A 15,002-nucleotide genomic window follows, 5' to 3' on the forward strand; every position below is an offset into this window, starting at 1 on the left:
ACCCCCCCCCTCCCCACACACAGAGAGACTCTTTTACACACAAGAGTCCTATTTCTCTGCTTCAAATAAGGGGTATTCCTCTGAGGTTTTGTAACCCATTCTGAAATTATCATCCATCAACTGCTTCTGATGGACTAATTTCAGGATGAAACAAGACTGATATGGTATGTTGAAAAGGAAGAGAAACAGCTTCAATTGAGTCAGGTTTCAAGGATTATTCCCGGTCAACGAACTGTAAGATCTTACGTTATTAATATTATGCGCACCAAACTTCATCCTAAGTGGTATTGTGCGACTGATATTTTTGTCTCAAATGAAATTGTAGGCAAATTTTCAGCGGTTTCCTAGACCTGAGAAGGAATATCAGTCATTTTCACTTCTATATGGCAAAAGTTCCTTGGATTTGGTAAGTAATACTTACCGTTTTAGAGCACGTCACATTCCCTTCTAAGTTTCGGTACTTGCATAAAATGGAATTCCTTCATTCATATATTTCTTTTTGAGTAGAAATAATCATCAAACAGTTAGATATGACTAATTACCTATGTATGGGGAAGTGTGAGATTTAAATAGCCCCCAATCTTTTTTTTCTTTAGAGAAATTTTTTATTATTGGGATGATAGATATGGACCTGAGGTTTGAACCGCTGTTAATTGATTCATTAACAGATAGCTCTTTGAATGCCTTCCACAGTTAATAGATTGACTCTCTTTTGAGGTTAAAAATTCTAGCCATGCATTTTTATTTCATACCTTAGTTGCCTTTTTGTTTTAGTAAAATGTAAATCTATGAAATAACTTATGCAAGTAGTATGAGGAGATGGCAGAACATTGGAAATTGTATCTTTATGCTTAATTGCAGATGGGAGACACTTTCTGTATTTGTCAACATTAGCCAGTCTTCATGCTTCAAAGGAATGGGTATCTTTGCTATTACTATGTCGATCATGAACACAGTTCATCTGTATTTTCATGATATATGCACTTTGAGTCATATGCTTGCTTCAGGAATAATATATTGTAGATTTTTTGTAACTGCTCATTTCGTTGGTAAAAATACAACATTTAAGAAAGTGTATATCTTTGTACTTGCATGTCATCACTTCACTGATATTATAGAGATGCAAATGCTTGTGTCCTTCCTATTGAGGGAGAATTCCCATTCTTTAAATTCCAGAGATTAAATGGGTTAATGAAGCAGGATAATATGAACCTCTGTCCTCGCAAAAAGTTAATTTTCATTACTGGTTAGATATGGTTGCCACAAAGATCATCATTATAGCATGTGTTATGTATTTACAAAGTATATGCACTAGAACTGTCAGAGTTAAGATAATTGGATGATCCAGAAAACGGTGATTGTAGTAGACCATTGCTATTAATAGAAAAATGGAGAATTCTAGAAGAATTTTATATCTTTAGATTATAGAATCAACAAACTGAACCCTTTGACAGATCTGCAAAGATAAGGAAGAGGCAGAAGTCTGGTTTGTTGCTCTCAGGGCCTTGACATCTCGGGTTGACTGTCAAAAGTGGACAAACGATATAAGACATGATATAGCATATTCTGATGGTTCACCTTCTGTGACACAACGAAGTTCTCACTCTGCTTTGTCAAGTAGTAGTGGAAGCAGCAGTACACCCTATGAGGTACTTACAATGATGAATTTATCATTAAGTTGATTGATTTATGGTCTTGACTCCCTTTTTGTTCTCATGACAGGACCCAAAGAAAAATCTATTGGGTTCAGTTCCATCTCAGAGTCCTCCAAAAAAGAGATTAGAAAGAGCGTTCTCTGACTATTTACTTTATAATTCAGCGGCAAAATGTTCTTCCCATAGAGAGTTTGCTGCTAGTTCCCTCAGCTCAAGATCATATGGAAACTTAGATGATGAAATTGGGCAGAGCTCTGCAGATACTATCCGATCTAGTTTCTCCAGTGCCATTAGTTCATCTAGCCAGGGATCTTTCGCAAATACTGATACCCTCTGCGACATTTTAATATGGGGAGAAGGAATTGGTGATGGCCTGCTTGGTGGTGGGATTTGTGGACTTGGAAAATTTGAAACTGCAAGAAGAGATGCACCTTTACCAAGGACCTTGGAATCAGCATTACTACTTGATGCTCAATATGTTGCTTGTGGGAGCAGACATGCCGTACTAATCACAAAGCAAGGAGAGATTTTTAGTTGGGGAGAGGGCTTAAATGGCAGACTAGGGCATGGAGTAGAATCTGACGTTTCTAGCCCAAAACTTATTGACACTCTCTGTGGGTTGAATGTTACATCAGCAGCATGCGGAGATTATCATACTTGTGCCACAACAATCAGTGGAGATCTCTATACATGGGGTGAGGGTACCTTTAACTTTGGCCTCCTTGGGCATGATACTGGAATCAGTCACTGGATCCCCAAAAAAGTAAGGGGTCCTTTAGTTGGTAAGCGTGTCTCATATGTCTCTTGTGGTCCTTGGCATTCAGCTGTTATAACATCTGTTGGCCAGCTTTTTACTTTTGGTGATGGAACATTTGGTGCTCTAGGTCATGGGGATCGTTGTAGCATTGGTATTCCTAGGGAAGTTGAAACTCTACAAGGACTAAGAACAGTTCGAGTGGCATGTGGGCATTGGCACACTGCAGCTGTGGTAGAGCTCTCTTTTGACGATTCCAGTTCTTGTAATTCCCCACCTTGGAAGCTTTTCACCTGGGGAAATGGGGATGACGGACAACTTGGACACGAAGATAATGCTTCTAGACTCACTCCATGCAAAGTTGTACAGTTGGATGGCATTAACTTCAGTAGAGTAGCCTGTGGCCATAGTATTACAGTTGCTCTGACAACATTAGGGCAAGTATATACAATGGGGAAAGCTGATTATGGGCAACTAGGAATTCCTGGAAGTACTGGGAAGTTTCCTTCTCGTGTTCAAGGAAAAATTACAGATTGTTTCATTGAAGAAATAGCTTGTGGCTCTTTCCATGTAGTGTCCCTGAGCTCAAACTCTGAGCTTTACACGTGGGGAAAGGGAGGAAATGGACAACTAGGACATGGGGACAATCATGATAGGAACACTCCTACACTAGTTGAAGCGCTGAAAGCAAAAAAAGTAAAGGATGTGGTCTGTGGAAATAATTTTACTGCAGCCATTTGTCTACACAGAGAAGTGTCTGTTGCTGATAATTCCATTTGTGCTGGATGCCAGAGTCCATTTAATCTCAGACGAAAACGTCATAACTGCTACAACTGTGGGCTTGTCTTTTGCACAGTATGCACCAGTAGAAGATCTGTAAGAGCTTCTTTGGCTCCAAAAATGAACAAACCTTATCGTGTGTGTGAAGATTGTTTTACTAAATTGAACAGGGGCTTGGATATTGGATTGACTTGTCTACCACCAAAGGCCACTATTGGAAGCTTACAGAAGAATACTGGAGAGAGGAGGAAAGAGACCTCGCCTTCCAAACAAAAAGGCCTTCTCTCTAGGCTGTCCTCATTCAATTCATTCAGGTCTGACGATCAACGTTTTAGAAAGAACCAGAAGCAAGATTCAAACTCTGACAATGTCTCTCCAATTCCTAATGGCAATACTCAGAGTGAAGTATCTCAAACATCAAGCCGATTGTTGTCTTTTTCTAGTTGCCCTGAGAAATTGTCTGTTTCTTTTGTTGGATCAACAAGTCGTTCTCAAGCTGGTTCTCCTGCTTCTTTTGAATCAAGTTCATCTAATTCTGTGTTCCTGAGATCTGCTTTTGCTGCACAAGCAAATCACGAAGTGGATCTTGATGATTCAAAGCAAACAAGTGATAGTCTGAAAAAGGAAATTTCCATATTGAAGGAGCAGGTAAAAATTGCCAAGATTTTTTGCCAACCCTCTTTGTTGCTGCATTTATTTTCCTGGATAAAGTAAGGGTAATTTTATTAAAGCTAGTACCAAGAAGGTACTGCAAAAAAAGTACAAAGAAGTATTACAAAGACTTCATTACAAAGTTTGCTTCAGTCCAAAAACTCACAAAAAGATCTTCTAATCTGTATTCCTTGCACCAGACATATAAGCTCTGAATGCATTTGTATTTTACAAAAGATAGATGTTGTATATTCTACTCAAAGCATCTCTTATTTATCTGTAGGCATATAAGCCACATAATGCCCAGTGGGCAGTGGGATGGTTTTCCAAATCTGTTTCAGTTTGCTGCTATTCCTGTGTCCCTGTCAGCATGACATTAAGCTTCTAACATCCTTTGGCACCACTCACTGTACCCCAAAAACACACCAGAATGGTGCCCGAATCTTTCAGGGCCACTGTTGCTGCATTCTGTCATTCCTAGAAGAATCATTGAAGTAGAAGACACATGTTTAATGTTAAAATATCAGAATTACTTATCACTTTTTTATTTTTCTATATTTGAGAATTAAAATCACATTTGGGAACATATGGAATGACTTTGAACTTGTTATATAAATTGGTGGAACCATCACTCACTAGCCCAATGAAGGAAAAAAGAATAAAAGAAGTATATATAATGGTCGGGCTGCATGTGGTTGACAGTAAGTTATTCACACTTAGGATATCCTGGTTTGGTTCACAAAGTTGCTGTTACTTGTTAACTAATTGTATATCATTCAAAAGTATTGATTGTAATTACATTTAGATTTGTTTTTCTGAAGTACCATTTAACTTAAATATCAACTTCCTCATAAGACCAACTTGTCGTGGATACAGTTTCCCTTATAATATCTCCTTGCACATATGGTTACGACTTCTGAATACTATGCTGCTAGACAGTTCAATTTCCAATTAATACTTGGATTCAGTTCATATTGATGTTCTTATTTTATTATTCTCCTTCACTAGACGTCTTATATTGTTAGTATAACCAAAAGACGCGAGATTTTTTAGAACATTTATCCTGCACCAACTTTTCCTGTCTCCTCTATATTGCATCTATTATTTAAGAGACCTGTCCTTCTGTTAACATTCCTTCTCCAATCTACTGCTCTGCTATCCCATCTTATTTTAAGACGTCTTTTGTATTAGACATTTTTCTTTAGCTGGTAGTGTTTTCACCCATAATTTCATAATTTGAGCTGTTCTTAAATTGTTTCAAAAGAGTCACATTAGATAGAAGTCACTAATTAGATCAGCAACTTAATCCTTTATTCCAATTTAGTTGAAATTATTTTTGAATTCCACTAATTGAAATCAAGTAGTTACTCTTAAAAGTTCTACACCACTTAACTATAATCCAACTGTTCTTGTACTTCAATTCTCACACTGCAGGTATACTTATCCTTTCAAACAAACAAATTTGTGGTATAAGTTGATTTGTATGTGCTCTATTGCACCTGAGATATACCCCATGCAGGTAGAGATTCTTACCCAGAGATCCCTATTCTTAGAGGCTGAGCTTGAGAAAAAATCAACTCAACTACAAGAGAAAACTGAAGAAGCTAGAATAGAAACAGACAAAAATAATGCTGCTAAGGAAGTCATCAAATCTCTAATGACGCAGGTAGACCCTTTTTCCTAATATATTCATCACATCCTTAAATATATTCTGCAGATAATTGAAAATATGTGTATACTAATTATAAATGAGATTTGGAAATTCCCTTGTTTACAAATAAATCATAATTCAGTGGTTAATTGTTTATCGTTACATCCAGCTGCTTCTTTTACTTGTCCAGGTCTAGCCCAAAAACTTTGATAGAAATTAAGTCAAATTAAGTACCTGATAAATAATTTTAGCATTTGACTTAGCATGGAGAAAGAAGAAATGATAAACAAAAAGATCTATGTAAGAGAATGTGGAACCAATAAATGTGAAGAAGAGTGCCTAACAGAAATAATAATCACAACTATTAGAACTAGTAACAAGGGGTACTAGATTATATCCAGTTCAGTTACTCTGTCGAAGCTAATTTTTTCTTTTTTATAATATTATTTTCTCTGAGTGGAGAATGGAAATACAATAGCTGTAGCTTTGCCCCATAATTGTTTTATGTCAAGGTACTTCAACAAAATAGGTTGTGATTACAAATTGTAGATAATTAGAGATATGTTAGAGGAACATAAGATATACTAGCATGTATGTGTAACATGCTTGAGTGCTCGTTGACTTTGGAAGGCACCCTCTTAAGCCCTGCGTCTGGAATTATTCTTTCCAGAATTCAGGAGCAGTTCTTAGCTTCTGCTGTTATTCAATCCAGATAGGACTTAGTTTGCACTTGGGACAACTTTCATCCCCTTATAGAACTCTATCCTTATTCCCGGCTGTAACTACTTTTCATTGAAGTGTTCTTATTCTTGTGTTCTGGATTTTTACCTAGGTAAAGGGCAACACTGCAAGAGCACCTCAGGATGGTTCTGCAGAAAATCTGATCCATTCAACGATGACAGTGCCTTGATCCTTGTTTCAAGAAAGAGTAAACCATCCAGCTAGGATTTCATCATACTCCTATTCCTTTTGCACTTTTCTGCTGATCACTGAAGATTTATGGTAGGTTTCGAGATTACTCATTTATTCCATTTAACTTTTTTTTCAGTGAGTGGTTAGTTATGCTTTGGGAAAAAAAATTGCCAGTTACAATCTTCTCTAACAAATAATTTCTTTGACAAAAAGCAAACTCGCACCATCTTCTCTAATCAAGAATGAGAAATCTGTTAAAGATAAACCCCTCCCGGTGCATGAAGTTTCCGAGAGAAGCTATTTTTGATAAATCTCTTGTTAGAACTGTATACCAAGTGACATAGTGATCCTATCATACGGTTGATACATGTCCATGCTGCTATTTGGTTGACACTCACTCGCGATATTTGACCATAATCTGACTCTACATATTCTTAACTCAGTATATTTACTTCAGTTAATTATGTCCATCCCAAATAATCATCTTTCCACTGGCCCACATCTAATTTGTAGTACAGCTTGTTTATTTGTCTGTTCACGAATATTGCTATTATTCATAGTTCCAGTCATCTGTTGTCTAAATCAATCTAAGTTTTCTGCATTTTGAAGTGGATGAAGGGCCTATGCCCTATTGCATCAATATGAGGATTCTCCTCCGGCTTGCTATGATGCAGACGTGACCCTAAGTTTTTTTTTTATGTTCCCATCATAAATAAAAGGATCACATCGGTACTCAATTGCATCATGTGAAACCACAAGTAGTGGGTAACTATTTGATGAAAATTTTGTTATTCCAAATACATTTTAATGGAAGTTATCTGCATCTCTGTGCATGTGCAGTTGGGTGTCATCGATGTCTGAAAGTTTATCACTCGTGAAAATATGAGAACGATGAGATAGATGCACGCCAACTGGTTCAAGGGAAAAAGTCTTATTACCTGTACAAAGGTTTGATACTAATGAAGCTGTCTCTCTATCGGAAAGTGTACATTCAATTTTGCATATAGAGTGGAGCTAATATCCGTAGTACACATTAGGATGAACTGAAGGCTGCTGTTTCTATGATGAGTAGGTGAAAGGAAATGAAATTCATGATAAGAATCAACAGGCTGTGATATGTTCTTCCTAGTTTGAATGCATTGAGCTGTTGAAGTACCTATGCTTACCCACTTCATGCGGTTCTCTTTCTCCTAACTGTGTAAAGAAGTATGAGGACTTCTTTTTGTTTGTTTGACATTGATCCGAGGATCCATATCTTGTCAATTTTGATAATGTTACTGTAGAATAAATGTTTTAACACTACGAGTATACAAATACAAATAGCACCTTAATCTATGTGTAATTAATGCAAGTGTTATTGTTTAGCATTATTCTTATACACTCTATCAAACGACCCTAGGTGTACTTGAATCAACTAGGAATATATGTAGACGGCATACTTAAGTTGTGTTATATGCAAAAGAAGTGAATTCGATTCACATTAGTCTTTTTCTATTTTATTACCTGCATTCTCTTTCAAAACTCACTTTCCAAATGCATCCACTCATTTGCTTCTTTCAAATCACTACCTGCGCCTTTTAAACTTGTTCCTTAATCGGGCCCGGCCATGGACGACGATAATAAATATACATATTCATAATGCATCGGTCTCTGGTACATCAAGCAAAGATGTTTGTACCTTTGTGCCAAAACATTAGATCTTTTCAATAAACATTAGCATAATGGTGAGGAGAGTCTTGTTCAATTAGTAATATTTTATTAATTTTGCTAATATATGTCTACTTTTCCACTTTGTATCGTGCATACGGGGCTGTCAGAATTTCATGTGGAACCACATGATAACAAGCATCAGTGTAATGGCAATGAGTGCCTTTTGTTTTCAGCTTTATGCCCACTCCCAAGTTCTTTACATTGAAAATTCATTTTCATGCTGAAGATGTAACAATTCAACTAGCAATACTTATAGTTTTGGTGTAAAGGTCAGAAGACGGTGTAATCTATCTCTGGATAGAAAAGACTCGTTCTTGAAATTTAAAAGTAACAAAGAAAAAGGCAAGAGAAAATTAGAAATATAACAAGAGGGAAAAAAGCTTTCAATTTGTGGAACATGGTACTCTTTCAATTAAAGTTGACTAATAAACATCGAAATTCGAAATACAAATTCCGCTTCACTGGAGATATCTCCATCAAGTACACATTAGAGAAAGACTTTTTTCAAAGCCAAAAAAAGAACACATGGATGTACACAGCAGAAACTTAGCAACATTTCACCAAAGATGAAACAGTAACCTCTACAATTAAGAAACTACTGCACGCAATTCTTACTTATCATATTCCAATTCCAGTTCAGCTTTTACTTCCATCCACGGAGTGACTCAGAACTTCTTGAGCTTCGGCCAAAGCTGATTCTCTTGCATCAGCAGCATATAATATCTTTTTAACTGCCATAGCCATCTGTGGAATGCAATAATAATACCACAACACCATTGATTTAGATGACTCGTAACACACATTAATGATATAATGAATAAACTTTACTCTAACTGTGAGATACAGAAGGAGCAGTGTGTTCAGTATTATGCTTATACACAATTGCCAATCAACGCACAATCACTTAAGTGGAAATCTCTAAAAGTATCATACATGATGCCAATGTAAATGTTTAAATAATGGGAAAAAATAGCAGAAAGAAGGTCAAATAATTTCTCATAGCCAGCATAATTCAGAAGAAAGCAAAGTAAAATGAACTACTCCATATAAATACTCTCATTACCATGTTATACATGTGACAATTAGAAAACATTAATGAAGGAAATCCATGACACAAGCAACTGGTGTAGTATTTGTAAGCTACAGAGGGGCTGGGTTTAGGGGTTTGAAACTATCAGTGGTTATGTAATAGAAGGGAGGAGGCACAAAGTTCCTTTATCCCAATAAGCGCACAAAGTACAATCACTTATATGCTGATCCTTCTCAGAGATGTTTGTTTGTTATCAGTTAGACATGCACAAGAAAGTCACACTATAGAGGAGCTTTTTGTAGCTAGGCAACTACATCACAATCAATTCTCTTTTGGTAGAGATGGGAGAGAAGAACTTACCGGGACATCTTCTAAGTCTGGAGTCTGACAGAGAATCTCAATATCTCGTAACTTTGCAAAATAAAAATCTCTTTCTTTCTCCAAGTGGTCAACAGAGAGCTTGAGATCTGTAACCTGGATGGTTAAGATATGAGTGCCACTAAGCATTCGAAGTACTACTAGGCAACCAAAACAGGGGATACTTATCACCAAAGGAAAGAAAAACAATAAAACTCCATAACAACTATACCACAATCCCTGTTAGTTGGGGGATCTGTTATGAGAATCCGGAATATCCATTTCGGTCTTTTTCACTCCACTACTCAACAATTCATCTGTTAGGATGAATCAAATCTTGACATATCCTTATGCTGTCATAACATCTATAACTGAACTTAAGGCTCCTGTCAAAATCCGAACCTAATGTCGAAAAGAAAGAAAAAAAATAGAACCAACAGCAGCAGATGTGATCCATTAATGCTAAGCGAACCATATCTTAAGCCTCGAATGTTTTACATTTTGGTGTGGTTTGGCGGTCCAAAAAAGTTCTGCAAGATCATGTCAGAATAGGAGTATCTTTTGACCATACAGAAACAAGTACTGTGATTGACTAAGCCAGCTTAAATTGAGCTTAATAGTGCTTGAAAATTAGAAGAGACAATTATTCATTCACTCAATCAATCTGTTAAAAGCTAAGCAATAGGTTTTGAAAGATCCAACTTCACACAAATATAAGACTGTTACCTCCTTTGACAAAGCCTGAATCTCCGTTGAAGAATTAACCCCACCCATTACTGGACTTGACCTTCCTTGTTTTATTCCTAGTCAAAAACATAGTTTAAGAAAAGTAATACTAACTGAGAATAGATAGGAATATATCACTGACGCTCACCTTTAATCTTAGTCATGCCTTCCCCTAATCCAGGGTTATGACTGTTGTTAGTTAGAAGTGACTTTGCAGATCTCTGAGAACCCTTCACATTTCGTTCCCTCCCAACCTTACTTCTACGTTCCAGAGGATTATAGTTCCTGCACAATTACAACAAAGGAGAGACAACTAGTGAGTATCTGGCATCCAAATTTTAGAAAAGAAACAAAACACTCAAGTATGTTAGAAGAAGCACATACTCATTCATAATACCACCATTTACAGACTCACAATAACGCTTCAGCCATTGCAGAAACTCCAAATTATCCAAAGGACGGCCCTTAACAAGCCTGTTAACTTCAATATGCTGCAAGCAGAATGGAAACCAACTGTAAATTTTATCAAAAAGAATCATCTAGTTCCTCTCCACAGAAGGTTATTTTGTTTCATCAAGGGTAAACATTGATGGCTGAAAATTTTGTTAAAAAGGTAGTTGTGCGGGTAATACTGAAGGGAAAATCTCAAAGGAACCATTCCTTAAAATCAGCATTGAATTAGTATGTCTGAATATCTTCTAAGAAGAATCTACTATTTGTTTTTCATAACGGTGGTGTCCAGACCAACTTGCTTGCACCTCGACTATTCCACCAGGTACTTGCTATAACCCACCAACAAAATAAAATCTTTGTTTTACTTTTATAGTTATTATTATTTATAATGTAAGATAAGCACCATCACAGATCCAAAGTGCTAAATACAGAAAAGTAAAAACTAGGCGAGACAAGTATGTTGAACGATTTAAGCCCCACTTCATATGACATGCCCTGAGAGGGTAGCATTTGGAAGAAAGAAGGGAGTCAAGCTTTCTCAGTAAAAAGATCTACATAAAACTTGAAATGTGTTTCGTAAGAAATTACCTTGTCAATTTTTAGCTTGCTAAACACATCTTGCAGCACTTTGTAGTTTTGGATCATGTCATATTCAGTCTTTGCATCAAAGTTAACCTGTAACCAAATATGATCGATAAAAGATGCCACAACAAATCAAACAAGTTACGATAGGACCACCAGAACATCACATGCAGTAATCACCTTGTGCATTGGAACAGCTCCTGGATAGGTCATGTCCATCATCTGACACTGCACAGCCCCAGATGCAACCTAACATAATAAATTTGTAAATCAAATATGTTATAAAACATTAGAAGAGAAATAAAATCATCAACATTTCAAAATGTAATTATCATCTATGCTTACTACTATACTGTATAACATGTAATACTTACTAAGTTAAATAACTGAACATATTAAGGTTGCTAAAATGTTGGCTAGTCTTTTCCACTCATTACAAAAAAGATGCAACTAGAACCTTTAAAGCAAACTGTGATACGAGCCCAACCCTACTTCATAGATAAATCACATAGGCATTTGCTTATCTAGTAACATAAATTTGAAAGGAGAATGTGAACACCAAATTTAATCTGTTTTAAGATCAATATCTTCCTACTAGAAAATTTCGATCTATCTTTTGTATGACTGGACCTCGTCGGTCATACATTGCTCAATGTCTGGCTTCTCATTGAAATTTCCTTGTCCATCTCATTTTGATTGGACACTCCATGATTTCATATGAACATACCAAAAGCTAATCTCCGCACCAGAAACGAAAAATAAATAATTGTTTTACATGATAAAACTGCAGCAATATAATATGGTCACATTCTGTATTCAACTGTTTATTAATCATACTTGTAATACAATTCTACCCATTTCATCAGCAAGTTATTTTTGTTCCTTTCCTCAAGAACTTGATCTTTACAACGATCAAATGGAAAATTAAACCAATTTAGGTTGAACATAAATGTAATACTTGGGAGATCATTTGCATCACCAGGTGTCCAGGGTTATAACTTTTATACCAGTAATGTTAACAGGCATTTATCTTGAAGATATGCTACATTGAGAACTAAGATAGCTAGGTTACAAAAAATCTATAGAAATAACCACAAAGGCTTCAGAATTTAGTATCATTGTCATAGACCAGCGTGAAGACTTATAGAAACATCTTCCTGATATAAATATTGAATTATCAAATCAACCACAGCCAGTACACAGAGTTCTACTGCTACGTCCAACTCGGGTACCAAAATCCCAAATCAATGAATCTAATCTCAATGAACTCACAGGCACAGCTATACAAAATGTAGAGGATCCAAACTCTGAAAAATAATTGAGGAATATTTCGCAAAGAAACAACAATGCCTCAACCAAACTAGGTGAATTCGCTGTATGAATATCAATGTCTAATAACACAATAACAAGGGGAAAAAACAGAAGGAGGGCACAATTTCTTGAGATGTGAACATGATAATTGAAGCATTTATTACATTACCCATAAACCGACAGAAAAAACTATTTGAAAAATCAAACAACTCACAAGCCGGAACAGATTAAGAAATTACATACCAAAACCCCTTGAAATTCACCCCCAAAAATAAAAAACTCAAGAGATATAGAAAAACAAAGCCATTCAAGAAAACGCAAAACAAGATAAAGAAAATCAAGAAAATGGGGGTATGATACCTCTTCAATGCGGGTAAGATTAAGCTGTAACCTGGCATTGATCCATGTCAATAGCTCATTCCTTCCAACAAAATAGGCACTATCCATTATCCCTATATTCGCCATTTTTCTTCTTTTTTTTCAATTCCACGAAAGCAGATGGAATGACCTTATATAGAAAAAAAGAAGAAAAAAAACTCACATATATGGAATGAGAAGAAGAGAGATGATACTACTATTTATATAGTATAACATTGAAGAGAGAGGGTGCGTAAAGAAAGGGATTTCGTATTTCAAATTACACAGTTTTTAATATAGCCGTTCCGTTTTATTTATTTGGATTTTGTTAGCCTAACCCATAGCCCATAGAGGTAAGTGCCTAATTAATTATTTTATTCCATTAAATCTTCATGATATTAAGATTCAAGCAAGCGTTGAATTCAACTCTAATCTCATAACGCAATGATCCATTTGGTATGACCACATTATTTCTTGTTTAGGAATTTCTCGAAAAGCTAATCATAGGTTTTTTTCATCGAAACAATATTCTTCTTCTTTTTTTACCTCATTTGTCTTTTATTTATTGTTTAAATAATCTTATTTTATCATTTATTCTAAAAAAAAAATAAAAAAAAATTAACTTGTATCATACTTTTTTTATAGGTCTATCCTTCAAATTTCTGATGTAAAATTATATAATATATTCTAACTATATATTCACAAAAAATACAATATTGTGCAATAAATTATAAAGTGACAGATACTTCATCCGTTTCATATTAGTTGTCCATCTTACTAAAAGTAGTTGTCCCGAATTACTTGTCAATTTACAAAATCAAAAGAGAATTGATTGTTTTTTTCCATTTTACTCGTACAGTAATTCATTTTTGAATGTGTAAAAGAAATTGTAAGTTCCAAAAATAAATTTTAATGGTTAAATTAGTTCTAAAAAAATCTTATTTATAATTTCTTAAAGAGTATATAAAAGAAAAAATGAACAATTAATATACGACGGACGGAGGAAGTAAGAAGTAACAACCATCCAAAGAAGGTGTAAAAGAAAAGGAGGGTTCTTGCTTGTATAATGGTTTTGGGGGAAAAGAATCGTTTGCTTTTTTTTTTTTTTTATTATTATTTACAAAATCAAAAGAGAATTGATTGTTTTTTTCCATTTTACTCGTACAGTAATTCATTTTTGAATGTGTAAAAGAAATTGTAAGTTCCAAAAATAAATTTTAATGGTTAAATTAGTTCTAAAAAAATCTTATTTATAATTTCTTAAAGAGTATATAAAAGAAAAAATGAACAATTAATATACGACGGACGGAGGAAGTAAGAAGTAACAACCATCCAAAGAAGGTGTAAAAGAAAAGGAGGGTTCTTGCTTGTATAATGGTTTTGGGGGAAAAGAATCGTTTGCTTTTTTTTTTTTTTAATACTAGTTATTTTATAGGAAGAGCGTGAGAGCGGACTGCAAGAAGTAAGCTTTTTGTCACTTTCGTATTTGGTTTTGAGCAGTTGCCAATTGTCCATTTTCTTAAGTTTGGGTCCCAATTGACTTTGTCACCATCATCTTCTATAAATGGAAACAACACTAGCTACTAGCTACTAACTTTTGCATGCTCACTATAATGTTAAGATTTCATTTTCTAGTGAAAAAACATATATGAAGCTCAAGGGCCTTGTCTAGTTGACAAACCTAAATAAATTCAGTTAGGTGAGAATTAATATGAAATATATAACTTGTCTACTTTTGTCTCTCCGTATATATATATTATAAAACAAAACAGAAGTTGTTGTTTGTACACTGAATATGAGAGCCCAAATCAAAAAGGTAATCCATTAGGTGAGAGAGTCAATTCAAAATAGGTATATAATCAAATGTATAATACATGTATATTCTCTAGGTAAATATGTTTGGTTGAGCGGTTAAATGTGTAACTTTCCCTTTTTTTAATCAATAATGAATAAATGACACATAATTGATATTTGCCTTGTTCGAAGATCAACGATCTTGTTAGTCTGTTGGATGAGAGAGTTCATATAATCTATAAACATGTTAATATTTCTTTTCTTTAATCATTGAGGCTT

At 35.1% G+C, this 15,002-nt stretch overlaps 2 protein-coding genes across 5 annotated transcripts in view; one reads left to right on the forward strand and one right to left on the reverse strand.

The window, feature by feature from the left end:
- LOC102590844 (uncharacterized) overlaps window positions 1–7,773 on the forward strand; it is an 11,138-nt gene extending 3,365 nt beyond the window's left edge. For 2 of the 4 annotated variants that reach the window (XM_006364127.2, XM_015303833.1), the window contains exons 4-10: window positions 145–234; window positions 326–406; window positions 1,455–1,649; window positions 1,723–3,837; window positions 5,360–5,506; window positions 6,324–6,493; window positions 7,244–7,773. In XM_006364127.2, the coding sequence (XP_006364189.1) occupies window positions 145–234; window positions 326–406; window positions 1,455–1,649; window positions 1,723–3,837; window positions 5,360–5,506; window positions 6,324–6,401 (2,706 nt within the window). In that variant the 3' untranslated portion in view covers window positions 6,402–6,493; window positions 7,244–7,773. The other 2 variants (XM_015303835.1, XM_015303834.1) reach the window with 2 other exon arrangements.
- Window positions 7,774–8,494: 721 nt separating this feature from the next.
- LOC102591204 (microtubule-associated protein RP/EB family member 1B) lies at window positions 8,495–13,161 on the reverse strand. Its single transcript, XM_006364128.2, has 8 exons — window positions 12,933–13,161; window positions 11,442–11,510; window positions 11,268–11,354; window positions 10,611–10,717; window positions 10,375–10,511; window positions 10,227–10,303; window positions 9,504–9,617; window positions 8,495–8,857 (listed from the first exon to the last, which is right to left on the reverse strand). The coding sequence occupies exons 1-8, from the start codon at window positions 13,035–13,037 to the stop codon at window positions 8,750–8,752; spliced, it is 804 nt and encodes a 267-aa protein (XP_006364190.1). The 5' UTR covers window positions 13,038–13,161; the 3' UTR covers window positions 8,495–8,749.
- Between the last annotated feature and the right edge of the window lie 1,841 nt (window positions 13,162–15,002).

This window comes from Solanum tuberosum, unplaced genomic scaffold (genome assembly GCF_000226075.1).
Source record: "Solanum tuberosum cultivar DM 1-3 516 R44 unplaced genomic scaffold, SolTub_3.0 scf00482, whole genome shotgun sequence".
In the NCBI taxonomy this organism is placed as follows: domain Eukaryota; kingdom Viridiplantae; phylum Streptophyta; class Magnoliopsida; order Solanales; family Solanaceae; genus Solanum; species Solanum tuberosum.